Source organism: Culex pipiens, unplaced genomic scaffold (assembly GCF_016801865.2).
Source record: "Culex pipiens pallens isolate TS unplaced genomic scaffold, TS_CPP_V2 Cpp_Un0157, whole genome shotgun sequence".
NCBI lineage: Eukaryota > Metazoa > Arthropoda > Insecta > Diptera > Culicidae > Culex > Culex pipiens.
The window spans coordinates 4,633-19,908 of NW_026292974.1; the positions used below are offsets into that span (position 1 = coordinate 4,633).

The following is a 15,276-nucleotide window of genomic DNA, read 5'->3' on the forward strand; positions in this document are numbered from 1 at the left end:
AATGCAAGTGTGGAAGTCATGGTGTCCACAGGGAGGGGGTCTCCAGCAGTTACGTTCAGGAAACAATTTACAGCTGTGCACTGAAAATCGCATCATTTGTAAGGCTGAGCTGTTGCAGTGATTCTCATTGGATGATAATTTTGAAATCCATGTTCTGTTAAAAATGAGAATTAAACCTAATTTTATGATTAAATAGATAATTTAATTTCACGATTTTAAATTTAAGAGCCATATTTTCGCTAGGGGGCACGGCTTTGTTCTAGAGGTCGTATCGATGAGCTCCGATTTTGATGAAACTTTCAGCGTTTGTTGGTCTACACAAAAGATGAACTCATGCCAAATATGAGCCCTCTACGATGCGGGGAAGTGAGGTAAAATATCAATTCAAAATTTTGCAAAAATGTTTTAAAAAAATAGGCCGAATTTTTAAAATGCTCATAACTCAAGTTTGGCAATACGTAAACCTGCTCGCTTGGTTTCATTTGAAAGGTTTTTACATACACTACAACTTCGACTCTGAGTGACATCTGTCGGATACTTACTTCCAGAGATATTTACAAATTACAAAAAAGTCGTGATTTTTTCAAAATTGTCGTATCTTTCTCAAAAACGTAGATACCACCATACCCTATGTGGCGAAATTGAGGCATGGCTTGTACTCCAAGTCTACAATAAAAACTTTTTGGTACCTCCGATTGTGGTAAAAAAATCAATAATTCTTTGAAAATCAATTTTTATTAATAAAATTTTACAATTCCACCAAACCCAAAACAATGTTTCTATATGAAATTGTTCTTGTTGAGTCTCAATTTTAACACCGAATATGTTTTATACGCTGGAGATGTTAAATATGGCATATTTTGATACAAGACTTTGCGCAAAACATCAGTTTTCATTCAAAAAACAATTTTTAGGACTGCACAAAAAAAATCAATTCCCGTAATCGTGAATAAAGTTCACGAATGTGAGATCCACGAAGGAATATATTCATGAGTATGGTGCATTTGCACTATAAACGTGAATATATTCCTTCGTGGTTCTCACAATCGTGAACTTTATTCACGGTTTCGAGAATTGATTTTTTTCTGTGTGGGGTGCTCAAAATTTTTAGATGCCGGGACAACTTTGAAGCTCAAATGAGCTTACGGGCTAAATGTATAAAATTGGTTATTTAAAAAATACATTTCGTTATTTTAATTTATAATTCTAAAAAGTTCATCTATCACTTGAATTTTTTTTAAGACTTTCTGTTATTTTTTTTTTGAAATTTTTGGTATTTAAAAAATAATAGAAAACAGAAAATGAAAGTTGTCAATCAGTTTTGTTGATTTTATTGTTGTAGGTATTTGAAATAAGGTATTTAGTTAAATGTTCTTGTGTTTTCATTGAAATTTTAGAGTTTTTTTTTATTTTGAAAATGGTGACATGAATTCTGAACAGTTTATGTAATGGCGTAATTTTATCTTTCAATCAATTGTAACGTTTTGGACGTGATATTCAAACAATTTTACTTTTACTATGGTCGAGGGGAGGCAAAAAAAATAAAAGAAATATTAAAAGTGAAATTACAAGTCAGAATTTATAAATTTCAGTGAAAAAATGGTTATAAAATGTATTGTACACGCATTCAGTTGATTTGCAATCATTCTGTTGCGACGGAGCGCGTCCCTCGTACGGCGCCGAAGCAACCCCCTGAGTAGCGCAGTGTCAGTGTTTGTTTTGTTTTTGTGGTGCCCGTGCTGTCGCTAAGAAGTCAGAAAAGGAACAAATAAAATTGAGTAAGCGGGAGCACGGGCGCAGCTGGACAGGTCAGCTGTGATAAAACACCGAATTTTTCTGTAGTGTTGAGTCGCGGGGGGATGCCGAACTGGGCACCGGTTCCGTGAGCCGAGTGGAAAATATGTGTTTTTATTCCACCACTCCGCTCACGGAACCGGTGCCCAGTTCGGCATCCCCCCGCGACTCAACAAATTCTTTTTAAAAATGTCTCAATAATCTCTTTTCGAACGCTGTTATTGGAATTAGTTTGGCTGAAATATATGTCAAATTATGTCATATTTAACATCTCCAGCGTATAAAACATATTCGGCGATAAAATTGAGACTCAACAAGAACAATTTCATACACAGAAAAAAAAAATCATGGTAATATTACATCTGGGAAGGGGTACATCTTTTATGTCGGAAAAAATGTGTAATTTTACCTCTTGAAATATGTAATTTTACCACTTTTCTGGTGTAATGTCACTTTTTCAGTCTAAATTGAGGTAAAATTACATCATAAAAGAGGTAATATTCAACCTTCCAAAATTAAAGCTTCCAAATTTACATTATTTTTTTCTGTGTATCGAAACATTGTTTTGGGTTTGATGGAATTGTAAAATTTTATTAATAAAAATTGATTTTCAAAGAATTATTGATTTTTTTACCACAATCGGAGGTACCAAAAAGTTTTTATTGTAGACTTGGAGTACAAGCCATGCCTCAATTTCGCCACTTAGGGTATGGTGGTATCTACGTTTTTGAGAAAGATACGACAATTTTGAAAAAAATCACGACTTTTTTGTAATTTGTAAATTTCTCTGGAAGTAAGCATCCGACAGATGTCACTCAGAGTCGAAGTTGTAGTGTATGTAAAAACCTTTCAAATAAAACCAAGCGAGCAGGTTTACGTATTGCCAAACTTGAGTTATGAGCATTTTAAAAATTCGGCCTATTTTTTTTAAACATTTTTGCAAAATTTTGAATTGATATTTTACCTCACTTCCCCGCATCGTAGAGGGCTCATATTTGGCATGAGTTCATCTTTTGTGTAGACCAACAAACGCTGAAAGTTTCATCAAAATCGGAGCTCATCGATGCGAGCAGCGTGCCCCCTAGCGAAAATCTGGCTCTTAAGCTTTTTTTAATGCAACTGGCATTAAATAATTTAATGCAACTGGCATAAAATAATTTAAAAATATCGTTTTGCTTGAGAACCTTAAGTCGACGTTGTCGTGCTACCTTATCGCAAGTCGATTTTTGACGTTCCGAATACAAAAATTAGAGCACGCAATGTAAACAATAACAAACAAGTTTTGTTTGTTGCTGACCATGCTGTGCAATGTCCCGAAGTTTGGTTGAATTTGATTGTCGGAATCCCGAGTAATAATCAAAAGTGTTAACAGTAGTCGGGCATGCACGTGTGTCAGACGCGTTCTGAGCTTAAATCACTTTGGTCAGTTTTCGCATTTACAGCAATTTTCATTGTGTGTCAAGATAGCACTACAAGATTGACAACAGTGCACGGAGTTATTTCGGTTTTTATTGAATATCTCAGGACTGCAATCAAATTTTGAGGATCTATGAAGGTCAAAGGGTGAGGCATTGCGAGCTGCACAAAACGGCGTTCTCAACTAAATTCTACCCAAAATGCACGTGCAACAAGATAGCACACGACAACGCCGAAGTGAGAAGAAGCTAGTTCTGTTTGTGGAACTGCCGGGTGAACTCAGGTCGTCGAGTTATGAATAGATAAACGTCCCCCTCATCCCGCACCGTACATATATTGCTAGGCCAAGAAGTCCATTGCCTCCGGCCATAACTTGAAGAAGATCGCCCGGGCTGCAATAACTCACACCACCGGTCCGGAGGTTGGCCCAAGTTACGACACGTGACGCGTGACAAAACGGAAATGGGACCCGGGTTGCACACCTGCCCTGCAATCCTAGCCCACGTGTGATGATGTTGAATGAGCGAGGAGAAGGAAAAGAACGACAAAAAAAAATCAACACAACAAAAGCACCGAGGAAAAACTTGTTGCTCAACGGCGGAAAATTATGCAAGAGGAGGCGGAAACGGGAGGGAAATGTATGAAAAATGCATGATTCTGTTTCGTATGGTTCTATTCCCCCCTTAACCCACCACGTGGAATATGGGTGGATAGAGCTGGGCATGGCGAAGCAAAATTACTCGCCTCGGTGATGTCTTTCTCTAGAGCTAACTTTTTTCAGCTCGGCAACAGTATTCTGTACCATCCCCTACCTCGAGGTGTCATGTTTTGTTTTCACACTCTAGTTTCAATAATTTATGATACTATTAGTGTGCGAGCTTGGTTTTACGACGACGAGGCTCAGGTTTCACTCATGGTTCGTTAACGATTTGTAAATATTCAAATATTGATAGACCTGTGACTGTGTCACTGTTCTAGCGAGTATATCTTTGCAAATCCATTTGTGAAAGGATAGTGCAATTACAGTTTGGGACGTTGCACCTAGCGAGAAATTTGAATGTTTTAAAACTACTTTTTTTGCATTTGAAAACCTTCAAATTTTAAAAATTTTCATGAACTTAAAAAAGTAACAATGAAACAATCAAGCAGTTTCTTTTGCATAATTATATTTTATTCATGAAAGAATTGAAACTAGTTTGTAAAAATGAGCACATCTTCTAGTTGCATTTTCAGAATAACGCTTTCGATCCACTTTATGTGTGGTTCAATGTTAGTTCCGAGCAATTTACCACCACATCCTTCTTTTTGAATTCCAGATATCCCTTCCAAGTAAGGAATCGCAGTCTGTGGAATACGTTCACTCAAAATGGGCCCTCCTGTGTCGATCTGGCAGATTCCAGGTAAAATTGTCAGCGAGTTATTTGCACAAATTTGACTTTCCTCAACGTTATCATCACAACTTTCGAACGAACGTCTGACTCCTTTCGTATGGTAGCTGTACCTTAAATTTCCTATATTGCTTTGCAATTTACTACGAAAAACGAACGAGTATGTTGGGTATTGGCTAGTATCTGTGTCTTCTAAACAAATTGGTTTTAGTGTTGAATTGGGCTTAAGGTACATGCTGAGTTTAAGCAGTGCTATATCGTTTGTTGGATTGCCAGGTTCATATCTGGGGTGAACGATAACTTCATCAACCTGAACCGCTTCATTATTAGCGTCGAAATAAACATATTTCGGAGATTCATTCGGCTGCGTAACACAGTATGCTGATGTTAGTACGTATCGATCATCAATTAAAGTGCCCGCGCAACTGTATTCACTGGCCAAGGAACTATTTTGCAGTAAAAAGCTGTACGCTGGGATGTAAACTGGGTCTAATAGATTATTGGCTACATTTCGATCACCAGGTTTGTTAATACAATTCAGGTAGGAAAAGTTTTCCTTGGTTTCATCTTCGATCCAGTCAATGTAGGATGAGATTTTAGTATAAACTCCAGTTGAACCGTTAGTACACGGAGTTCCAAAAGATGTAACACCTACTACAACGGGATGTTCCTGGTCGTATAAATCAACTCGGCGCAATTCAATCGGTCCACCTGAATCTCCCTAAAAAGACAGTTTGAGAATAATCCGGCAGGTTTATAAAATTAATCTTACGCACCTGACAGGTATCCATCGTCTCATGTGATGCACAAAACTGACTATCCAGCAAACCATCTGGGATTTTACGGTTAGCCCGTATTTTGGTCCGACACACCACCTCATCCATCAACTGAACTTGACCCTGCTGTAGAGTTGGACTGTGTCCACCAGCTTCTTCCAACTCGCCAAAACCAGTTATTCTCAGAGGTTCATTGGGAACAAAATCTTCTCGCCAAAGGCAAGCTGGGAACACTGCGGCACTCAGCGGTGCTTCCGTTTCGAGTGCTATCAACGCAATGTCATGGTAGCTTCTGGCAAACCGATGCAGCGGGTGTCTTATAATTTTTCTTATATTGATTTGCTGTGCCAAATGATCATCATGAGCACTGTTCAAATCCGTGTCCCCCAACCGAACCGCGGACGGTAAGGATCCTCCAACGGAAACCGCACAGTGAGCTGCAGTCAGGACATACTTGGGATGTATCAAAGTACCACCGCACATGAACTGAACCTTTTCACCTACTGTCCAGCCGATGGCAGCCTACGAAGATGAAGTTGTCAAAACCAGTTTCGTTCTTAACATTTTGATTACATACCATATGAGGGTACTCGCCATTGAATGCTCGAAATCCTCCGCTAACAGCCGGCACATTTTTCATTGAAAAATCAGGAACATCACGATTCTCGTTTTCCCATTCAGCTCGGTAGAATCGTTGAACACAGTCTAGTTTTGTAAGGAGAGATTAACAACTTCTTCAAAACTCGAAATATGTTACCAACCTGAAATATGTTTTCTTTGATAATATCCCTCAGCTGGTGTTCGACCAAAATTACTACACAAAACCGAGCTGATAGAAACCAACCAGACGAATACCTCCTTTCTGTTCATAGTGAGGCGTTCAACTAAAGGCTGTGTTCAGCAAACGATTTTAAGGTGAAGTCCCGCAACAAGTCCACGGGCATGATTAGAATATGATGATCGATTACCTTTGCTGGGAAGAGAGTTTCGCACTACGTCAAAACTGGTTACACAGGCAAAACGGGCTAAGGAGTTCTCGTTTAGTTGAGTTTGCTAGAATTCTAAGGTGACTAAATCTATTACATTGAATAAATTGTACTCTACTGTGACTTCAAGAATTAGGTTTTGGCTCCATCCATTGTTCGCAACAATTTTGTAAATTGACGCTCTTATAATGTTCTTCGAAACGCACTGTTAGGCAGTAAAATATTATCAATTTACTGGTATAATTTTACATGCAAATTTCAAATAAAACATTATGTCTGGAGTTTTTTTTTTGAAAAAGTCCTATAAACCAAATTTTCATTTTTTGCTTTTTGGGTGTTTTTAGAACCGCTTTGAGTCAGGGGTATTCAAAAACACCCAATAAGCAAAAAAATAAAATTTGGTTTATATGACCTTTTCAAAAAAAAATCCAGATGTGTTTATTACAGTGTATGTGGTGTTAAATCTGCTATGGTAAGTTGAGGACTGACAATTCAGTAGGGAATCCCCGTTTTAAAAAATGGGAACCCCACACATTTTAATATACTTTTATAAAGATGGGCATGAATTTAAACTTAAATAATTCTAAAAAGTTTTTATGCAACTTTCTCATCAACGCAAAAGGTTGCTTCTGCCAAAAGTTCATTCGTAAATGAATCATAAGGTCACAGGTTTGGATGTCACGTCGTCACCGTCGTGCTAACTTGTTGTACGTGCATTTTGGGCCAAATTGAGTTAAGAACGCCTTACTATGCCTCACCTTTTGACCTTCACAGATCCCCAAAATTCGATTTCAATCCTGAGATATTCCCTGAAGTTTGATGTAAGTGCGACAACTGGCTAAAGAGATTTCAGGTCAGAACGCGTTTGACGCACGTACTAGTTAGACTACCGTAAACATTTGTAATTATAACTCGGGACTCCAGCAATCAACTTCAACCAAACTTCGGGACAGCGCACAGAATGGTCAGCCAAACAAAACGTGTTTGTTGTTGTTTACATTGCGTGCTCTTGTTTTTGTTTATTCAAGGTCAAACATTAAAACGGATTTTTTCTCGGAACGTCGAAATGGCGGGTGCGACAAGATAGCACGACAGCGTCGACATGCTGATTAACGGCTGATCTATAGAAAACCGGTTTCTTGCATGACAATCATTAGGGTTAATCAGGATTATATAAAATCGTACGAATTATCTTAATTGCAAGAATGTTTAATTATTTTGACTTCAATATTTTTACTCAACATATTTGAACCCAGCACTTTAAGCTTGGAAGCTATCAGGTGTCCACGATACGTTGGCGAAGTCCAATCGAAACAACCTCGAGCCGTCAACAAAGACCGGTTGGGATTGGCGAGGCAATCATTTGCCGACAGATCGTCAAGCTGTTCACAATTGAGTTAAACTTTTCGTAGCAATCAAGCTTCCCATGCGCCAGTGCCAACGCACACCGCGGGTTTGGTTTTCTAGCTTCGGTACGTGCCTGAACCCATTTTTGTATTGGTATCTTGGTACATCGTACCAGCGCACCACGACACTCTCGGCTCGCCCCATCGGTTTTGTGTCTGGCACTCACCCATGGCATGAACCTAGCGTGCCGTGGTACGTGTCGTGGTATTGAACCCGTTTTGTACCGCCAGCGCGTACCACGGCACGTCCCTCGGCTCGTGACGAGTGAAGCACCTTGGCTCATATACCGGGTTCATGCCAAGGGTGAGTGCCAGACACAAAACCGACGCGGCAAACCGAGAGTGTCGTGGTGCGCTGGTACGATGAACCAAAATACCCTCGGTTCGTGTGAGTCGGGTACGGGTGTAAACCGAACAAAGCAGGCGCAAAGCAAACCCGAGGTACAGTTGAACCGCGTGTACCGCACGGTGCAGGGAAGCTTGGTAGCAATACTGTGGTCATAATGAAGATTCGGTTAATTGTGTGGGTTATAATTACTGTTTTTAACAGTTTAGTTGAGGGACAATTTGAGTACTTTACGGATGATCCTCCGGAAGATTATTTTAAGCGAAAATCCTTAGAAGGTTGTGATTCGTAGTTATAAAAAATGCATTATTGACTTTTTTGTTGGTTTCGTAGATTGCCCAATTCGGTTTTATTGGGACATGGACAAGTTCAACGTACATTACGCGTTTGGTGGAGTGCGAGCAGTTCGGGGCGAATTCCAGCACATGGTAAGCTGCTTAAAACTAGTGTTGATAAGACAAATCATGAAGTCATCCTGCACTTTTTGCAGGCCGCTATTGGTTGGAACAACTCTGGTAGCATCAAATATTTGTGCGGAGGGTCGCTGATTACGTCAAAATTCATTCTGACTGCTGCCCATTGCGTTGCCGATGGAGAAGGGTAAGCTACACGTGGGATTGCTCGAGGTTATACAGTAAATATCGCAATTGTTCCAGGAAACCTCCAGTAACCGTCCGGCTTGGTGACACCAATCTTAATTCAACAGAAGATGTGGAGTTCAGTCAGCAGCTGCGAATCAAGGCTCTCAAAAGGCATCCACAGTATCGCTTCAGCAGAAAGTATTACGACATTGCGTTGATCGAGCTGGAAGAGGAGGTCGTGTTCAACGAGGCAATATGCCCGGCGTGTTTATGGCTGGAGGAGAACGCTCCAACGGAGCAGATGAATGCCGTTGGATTTGGTGTAACCGGATTTGGGGAAGAACTTAGTCCGACGTTGCAGAAGGTGAACCTTTCGGAACTAGATAAGGACGATTGTCTGAGGAGATTGCCCAAAAACAGTCGTGCTCTTCCTGAAGGATTGGTGCAATCGCAGTTCTGTGCGGCAAGCGACCATTAAGATACTTGTGAAGTAAGGTTTGTTTGGAAACCTTCAAAAAATCATGCAAAACAGATCTGAATTTCAGGGAGATTCAGGAGGTCCGCTGCAGATTGAACGGCTTGACGTGAACAATGTCATGGTTCCTTTAATATCTGGAGTGGTGTCCTTTGGAACTCCATGTACGGAAGGATCAACTGGAGTGTACACGCGGGTTGCTGCTTACAGAGATTGGATTGAGAAGGAAACTGGACGATCTTTTAGTTATTCAAGTATTTTGCAACTCAACACAATTGAAACGTCGAATTTAACTCACTTTTCTTCTTCAGCATGCGCCAGAACATCGGGATGTCACACACGAAAACGTGTCCGGAGTAACATCGATAGCCCACCTTCTGCACCGTTTCATCGAGTTGGACTGCTTTGGAACCATACCGTCTTGAATGAGTTCCAATGTGGCGGTACCTTAGTGGACTATAAGTTTGTCCTCACGTCAGCACACTGTGCACGTTTCAAGCAAGGTTTTCCAAAGCTGATCGTAGTGGGTGATTCCAAGCAGATCGTTCCGATCGAAAGTGTTCACATCCATCCCATGTACACGCCGGACAAACCGGAAAACGATTTGGCACTGCTCAAATTGACGAAATATTTGAACCCTCGGCAAGACATGCTGCCAGCTTGTTTGTGGCGAGAAGACGAAGTTAAGGATAAATACGGACAGATTCACTATTCCACGTATAGTAGTAAATTTGAATCTCTGGAACACTTTCATGAAGACGACTATATTCGGTTTGTCATTGGAACGAAAATTAAAGAAAATGGAAAGTGTGCGAATACAACATTAAGAAGCAAGAATCTTCTCTGTGGAGAGAACAATATTAAGCTCATTCCGACGGTGTGCAAGGTACAAACTAAAGTTTTCATTTTAACAAAATTCTAAAGATCTCACTTTCAGATTGACTACGGAGGTCCAGTTTCGAACAATGCCAACTTCCAGTGGACTCCTTACGTTTACGGGGTCGTTTCGACACTAAGTGAGAGTTGCGAAAACGAACTGATTGGAACCAGAGTCGCACCTCATCTGCGGTGGATCGAGGATACCATTTTGAATCACAACAACGATCAGCTGATATTCGTTTCGTAAATTTTGTAAAACTTGTTGTAAAACAAGTTCATTCAAATTCTTGCAAAGAGTGTGTTTCTCAAAATATAAAATTCGACATGTTTTTTGTTGGGATTTCTTTCGTGGTTAAGCTTTGAATAAAGGCATTAAGTTGATTTATTTAGATTCTCTAATGGGTTATACTTTCGATCCAATCTATGTAGCGATGTATCTTGTATGTATCTTCTTGCACATGCTGAAAGTTGAATGACCTTTAGCGTTATTACAAACATGATTTGTTAACTCTTTACCTCCGTAATCAAACGATTGGCCAGTAACCTTTTCGATCCAATCCTTATAAGGAGACACTCTGGTGTACACTCCAACTGATCCCTCGATACAAGGTGTTCCAAACGATACAAGTCCTACGATCAATGGGATCATATCACCGTTGATCCCAGCACGTTTCACCTGAAGTGGACTTCCAGAATCACCCTGCAATCGTCAACATTACTTCAAATGTAACACTTTCTAACATTTTTCCTTACCTCACACGTGTCTTGATCGTCACTTCCAGCGCAAAACTGTTCCTTAACCAGTCCATCCGGCAGTGTCCGACCCGACAGGGGCAGGATTTCTCCACACTCCTTCCCACTGATTTCCTTCAGAGTGACGTTCCGCAAGATTGGATCAAAGTTGGGACTAAATCCAGGTGATACAAAGCCAATTGCACTCATAGCCTCTTCCGGAGTGTTGTCCTCCAACCACAGACAAGCCGTGCAGATCGCATCGTTGAACTCGACCTCCCTCTCAAGCTCAATTAACGCGATATCGTAGTACTTTTTGCTGAAGCGAAACTGGGGATGCGATCGAAACGATTCGATGTTGAGTACTTGACTCAACGAAGAATCATCCGTCCTTCCTTGCTCTTTCAAGCCAAGTTTGACGATAGTTGGTACTTTTCTACAACGAAGTAACGAGTTCAGTGGGGAGTAGCTCAAGGCGATTCTCGGCAGAGTAACTTACGCATCTCCATCCGCGGCACAGTGAGCTACGGTCAGCACGAACTTTGGTGTTATCAACGATCCGCCGCAGCCGTACTCGTTTCCCTTGGAAGTGTTCCATCCGATGGCAACCTTGAAGCGATCGATTGATGAACTTTGAATAATTCTATGATTGTTTTACTCACCACATGTTGGAATTCGTGCTGAACCGATCGCTTCACCCGAATGGTAGAAGAATCTGTACTGTAAGTTTTCAAGAATGATATAAAACGATTTGGACAGTCTTATTAGATGCGTTGTAAATGTAGACTCATCTTGTATCACTCTAACGTACCTAAACTTTGCTGCTCTCCTACTGCTGGATTCCCCAGAGCGACGGTCGCCACAAGCAAGATTACGTGGAACCGCATTGTCGAGTGACTACTAGCAGAGAACTGCTGAGCGAATTTACGCGACTTGCCGAGCTGACTGGAGAGAATGAGCGTTCCGAATTATGTTGTTTGTAGAACTTGTTTTGACTGGCGGAGGTCGCCAGGAGTTGTAGATAACTCTTTTCTGAGTACACTGAAATAAAAAAGTAGTACCAAATTCCTTTATTCAAGGAATTTTGCCTCTTTTCCTTATTTAGTAATCGGGTTTTTTGGATTACTTAATAAGGAAAGGAGCCAAAATTCCTAGAATTTAGGAATTTGGTACTTTTATTTTTTTCAGTGTAGAAGTGCTAAGTTCAAAGTTAGGTGTCAAAACTGAAAAGAGCGAATTGATAATGTGGACAGCGTTGGAGATGAAAATACCGGTTTTTGCGACTAGCTGCTCTCTGAGAGCTCATCTCTTCTGTGAGAATAATTTGCACAGTTGCTGGTCATTTAAAAATTTGTGATGAGCTACACAGAAAAAAAAATCATGGTAATATTACATCTGGGAAGGGGTACATTTTTTTATGTCAGAAAAAAGGTGTAATTTTACCTCTGGAAATGTGTAATTTTACCACTTTTCTGATGTAATGTCACTTTTTCAGTCTAAATTGATGTAAAATTACATCATAAAAGAGGTAATATTCAACCTTCCAAAATTACAGCATCCAAATTTACATTATTTTTTTCTGTGTATGGAACATGATTCTCAAATATGGAATCGTCTGTAAACCATTTGGTTATGAAATAAAAATAAAAAATAGAGTTGATTTTTACAGATTTTTACGGATCATACGCATGTTATTTTTATGTTTCTAAACAGTTTTGGTCGAGCGTGAAGCAATATAGTTTTGAACTTTGAATTTTGATCGAATTCATGATAATTCTATGGGTTTTGATAATTTAAACTGTTTTTGGCAAAATTTTACTTTATCTGGGAACACTATACCTTAGCTACATACTTCCACAAAAATATAGCTTTATTAGTTTAAAACGAACTCGTAATCAGTACAGTCCGTGCAGTTTTGAAGTTATCGACTTGAAAATGAAAAGTGGAATATATTTTCTCCTACTTATTTATTCTTGTGCTAATATTGTGTTTGGAAAGCTGGAGTATTTCACTGACAATCCTCCAGCGCATTATTATCTGCGAAACAATTTAGCAGGTAAAAATTGCAATCAGGCTTGATTATGTCAATTACTTAATACATTGTTTTTAACAAGATTGCCCAAGCCGATTCTACACGGATCCAAACAAGTACAACCTACCGAGTATCCATGGCGGTGTTCGAGCTAGAAGAGGCGAATTCCCACACATGGTTTGTTGCTCTTGATTTGAAAAAGACACCAGTATTTCAAAACATCAAAATTTAAGGCTGCAATCGGCTGGACCACTTCCGAAGGCATCAGGTATTTATGTGGAGGTTCGTTGATAAGCGCTAATTACATACTGACAGCAGCGCACTGTTCTGCTAATGGCGAGGGGTATGAAACAACAAAATTTGAATTGAGAAAATTACTTAAATGTTTTATTATCCTTTTAGAATTCCTCCAGACACAGTCCGGCTTGGTGACATCGACATAAGCTTGGCCGAATTATCACAGTTTGGTCAACAAATCAAAATCAAATCATTCAAGAAGCACCCACAGCATCGATTCAGTAGAAAGTACTTTGATATTGCCCTGGTCGAGCTTGAACGGGAGGTCCACTTCAACGAGGCCGTTTGTTCTGCCTGTTTGTGGTTGGAGAAGCACGCCCCGTTGGAACCGATGGAAGCCATTGGATTCGGAACAACCGGCTACGGTGAAGATCTTAGTCCGACCCTTCTGAAAGCTAAACTATCTGAGATAAGCAAGGATGAGTGTTTGAAGCGATTGCCTAAGAATTTGCGTTCACTCCGGGATGGACTCGTTGAGGAGCAGCTTTGTGCGGCAAGTGACCATCAGGACGCCTGTGAGGGCGATTCCGGTGGTCCACTGCAGGTCGAGCGGGTGGATGTTAACAAGCTGGTGATTCCGTTGATTGTCGGAGTGGTGTCGTTTGGGACTCCTTGTACTAATGGATCTACTGGAGTCTATACAAGAGTTGCTTCCTATAAGGAGTGGATTGAGCACGAGACTGGGCGGTCGTTTGACTATTCAAGTAAGTGTTTTTTTCTTTAATTGATCTGAGTTTATCTAAATTTTATAAATTTTTCAAGCTTGTGCAAGATCATCGGAGTGCTCAAGCAGAAAGCGTGTCAGAAGCAGCATCGTAAGTCCACCATATTACCCAATCAATCGAGTTGGATTGCTTTGGAATGCTACCGACTCACACTTCTACCGTTGTGGAGCAACACTAGTTGATTACAAATTCGCATTAACTTCAGCGTATTGCGTGAGCTCAAGTCAAGGATTTCCCAAATTCATCATATCGGAGAGTACTAAAGAGATCATTCCCATTGTAAAAGTGCACATCCATCCCATGTATACTTTGGACAAGCCGGAGAATGATTTAGCGCTACTGGAACTGACGAAATATTTAAGAAGTGACAGTTATCTGCTACCAGCTTGTTTATGGAGGAATGAGAATGAGAACGATACCTTCGAAGATTTGAGTTTTTCGGTACACAGCAATTTTGAAACTATTTCTAAAGGATATATTCTTAGCACAGTTGTTAAACATGATGGGAAATGTTCACAGCAATTCTTACAAGAGAGGAACCTCTTTTGTGGAAACAACCCATTGAAATTCATTCCAACCATTTGCAAGGTAGAATACTCATATTTTTCAAAAATCAAGTCACAACATTTTAAATTTCTAGGTGGATTACGGTGGGTCTGTTTCAAGGATTGTTCAGCACAACTTTGATATGGATTTGGTGTTTCTGCACGGTGTAGTATCCTCACTCAATAAGGGGTGTGACAAGGTTTTGGTTGGAACGAGAGTGGCTCCCCACGTGGCATGGATTGAAGAAATTGTGCTCGGAATTGATGGTGATCGATTTATATTTAATCCTTGAATATAAATGGCTTTGGAATAAAATAAAATATTTGTTTATTATTTGTGATTGAATAAGTTTTAACTAGTTACGTTTTTTAAAATAATTTTGTGTGTTTCAGAAGAAACCCATTTGTTTTTTTGTAAATCTTCCGAGTTCAAGAAGTCACATTGAGCACCTTTTGTTCTAAGCTGGCATTGATTTTAAGCAGTTTAATGAATGATCAAAACAGAACCGATCGCAGACTATTTCGCTGACATAGCGCAATTGGTCTCTTTGAGACATTCGCTGTACTATCCTAATGGAATGATATTAAGATATTTATTCAATTGTTTTGCATAAATTAGCAATGCAACCAATTCTTGGTTGAAATATAATCAGTGTTACTTTATACTTTTATCGATGAAAAATGCGTTTTTTTCTGATTTCGAGTACGTAATCAAATCTTACGTACAATTTTACATAAAAGTCCCTTTGACACCAATTTTTCAAATCATCATTTTAGACTGCAATTTATTAAAAATACTTCTTTTTCGAATGTTCAAAAGTATAAGGGGTCGTACAGCCCTCCGTCGCGATATATCGAAAAATGGACCCCGGATTCGTGTACAAAGACCAACATTTTT

General features: G+C 39.8%; 4 protein-coding genes across 4 annotated transcripts; 2 read left to right on the forward strand and 2 right to left on the reverse strand.

The window, feature by feature from the left end:
• Window positions 1-4,388: 4,388 nt before the first annotated feature.
• Window positions 4,389-6,254, reverse strand: LOC120426411 (transmembrane protease serine 9-like). The gene is made up of 4 exons (XM_039591169.2): window positions 6,136-6,254; window positions 5,952-6,079; window positions 5,375-5,896; window positions 4,389-5,319 (listed from the first exon to the last, which is right to left on the reverse strand). The coding sequence occupies exons 1-4, from the start codon at window positions 6,242-6,244 to the stop codon at window positions 4,402-4,404; spliced, it is 1,677 nt and encodes a 558-aa protein (XP_039447103.2). The 5' UTR covers window positions 6,245-6,254; the 3' UTR covers window positions 4,389-4,401.
• A 1,997-nt stretch (window positions 6,255-8,251) lies between these two features.
• LOC120426410 (serine protease 53-like) lies at window positions 8,252-10,412 on the forward strand. Its single transcript, XM_039591168.2, is given in 7 exon segments — window positions 8,252-8,390; window positions 8,446-8,540; window positions 8,603-8,712; window positions 8,769-9,183; window positions 9,239-9,422; window positions 9,480-10,054; window positions 10,106-10,412. Coding segments are annotated over 7 exon segments (1,689 nt in total). The 5' UTR covers window positions 8,252-8,269; the 3' UTR covers window positions 10,295-10,412.
• Window positions 10,394-12,085, reverse strand: LOC120426402 (serine protease snake-like). The gene is made up of 7 exons (XM_052711581.1): window positions 12,068-12,085; window positions 11,591-11,676; window positions 11,442-11,499; window positions 11,279-11,388; window positions 10,801-11,215; window positions 10,564-10,747; window positions 10,394-10,508 (listed from the first exon to the last, which is right to left on the reverse strand). Exons 1-7 carry the CDS (start codon window positions 12,083-12,085, stop codon window positions 10,420-10,422), a joined length of 960 nt encoding a protein of 319 aa, XP_052567541.1. The 3' UTR covers window positions 10,394-10,419.
• A 577-nt stretch (window positions 12,086-12,662) lies between these two features.
• LOC120426417 (serine protease 53-like) lies at window positions 12,663-14,716 on the forward strand. Its single transcript, XM_052711582.1, has 6 exons — window positions 12,663-12,835; window positions 12,894-12,988; window positions 13,045-13,154; window positions 13,214-13,812; window positions 13,871-14,421; window positions 14,474-14,716. Exons 1-6 carry the CDS (start codon window positions 12,715-12,717, stop codon window positions 14,669-14,671), a joined length of 1,674 nt encoding a protein of 557 aa, XP_052567542.1. The 5' UTR covers window positions 12,663-12,714; the 3' UTR covers window positions 14,672-14,716.
• Window positions 14,717-15,276: the final 560 nt, after the last annotated feature.

Excerpts from the sequence above, each read along its gene's own strand:
- LOC120426411 (XM_039591169.2), bottom strand. The coding sequence starts at position 6,244 with ATGAACAGAAAGGAGGTATTCGTCTGGTTGGTTTCTATCAGCTCGGTT. Across the intron at positions 6,080-6,135 it reads TCAAAGAAAACATATTTCAG|ACTGTGTTCAACGATTCTAC; the intron begins GTTGGTAACATA and ends TTACAAAACTAG. Across the intron at positions 5,320-5,374 it reads AGACGATGGATACCTGTCAG|GGAGATTCAGGTGGACCGAT; the intron begins GTGCGTAAGATT and ends CTGTCTTTTTAG.
- LOC120426417 (XM_052711582.1), top strand. The coding sequence starts at position 12,715 with ATGAAAAGTGGAATATATTTTCTCCTACTTATTTATTCTTGTGCTAAT. Across the intron at positions 12,836-12,893 it reads TCTGCGAAACAATTTAGCAG|ATTGCCCAAGCCGATTCTAC; the intron begins GTAAAAATTGCA and ends GTTTTTAACAAG. Across the intron at positions 13,155-13,213 it reads TGTTCTGCTAATGGCGAGGG|AATTCCTCCAGACACAGTCC; the intron begins GTATGAAACAAC and ends TTATCCTTTTAG.
- LOC120426402 (XM_052711581.1), bottom strand. Across the intron at positions 11,389-11,441 it reads AGCACGAATTCCAACATGTG|GTTGCCATCGGATGGAACAC; the intron begins GTGAGTAAAACA and ends GATCGCTTCAAG. Across the intron at positions 10,509-10,563 it reads CCAATCGTTTGATTACGGAG|CATGTGCAAGAAGATACATA; the intron begins GTAAAGAGTTAA and ends TTCAACTTTCAG.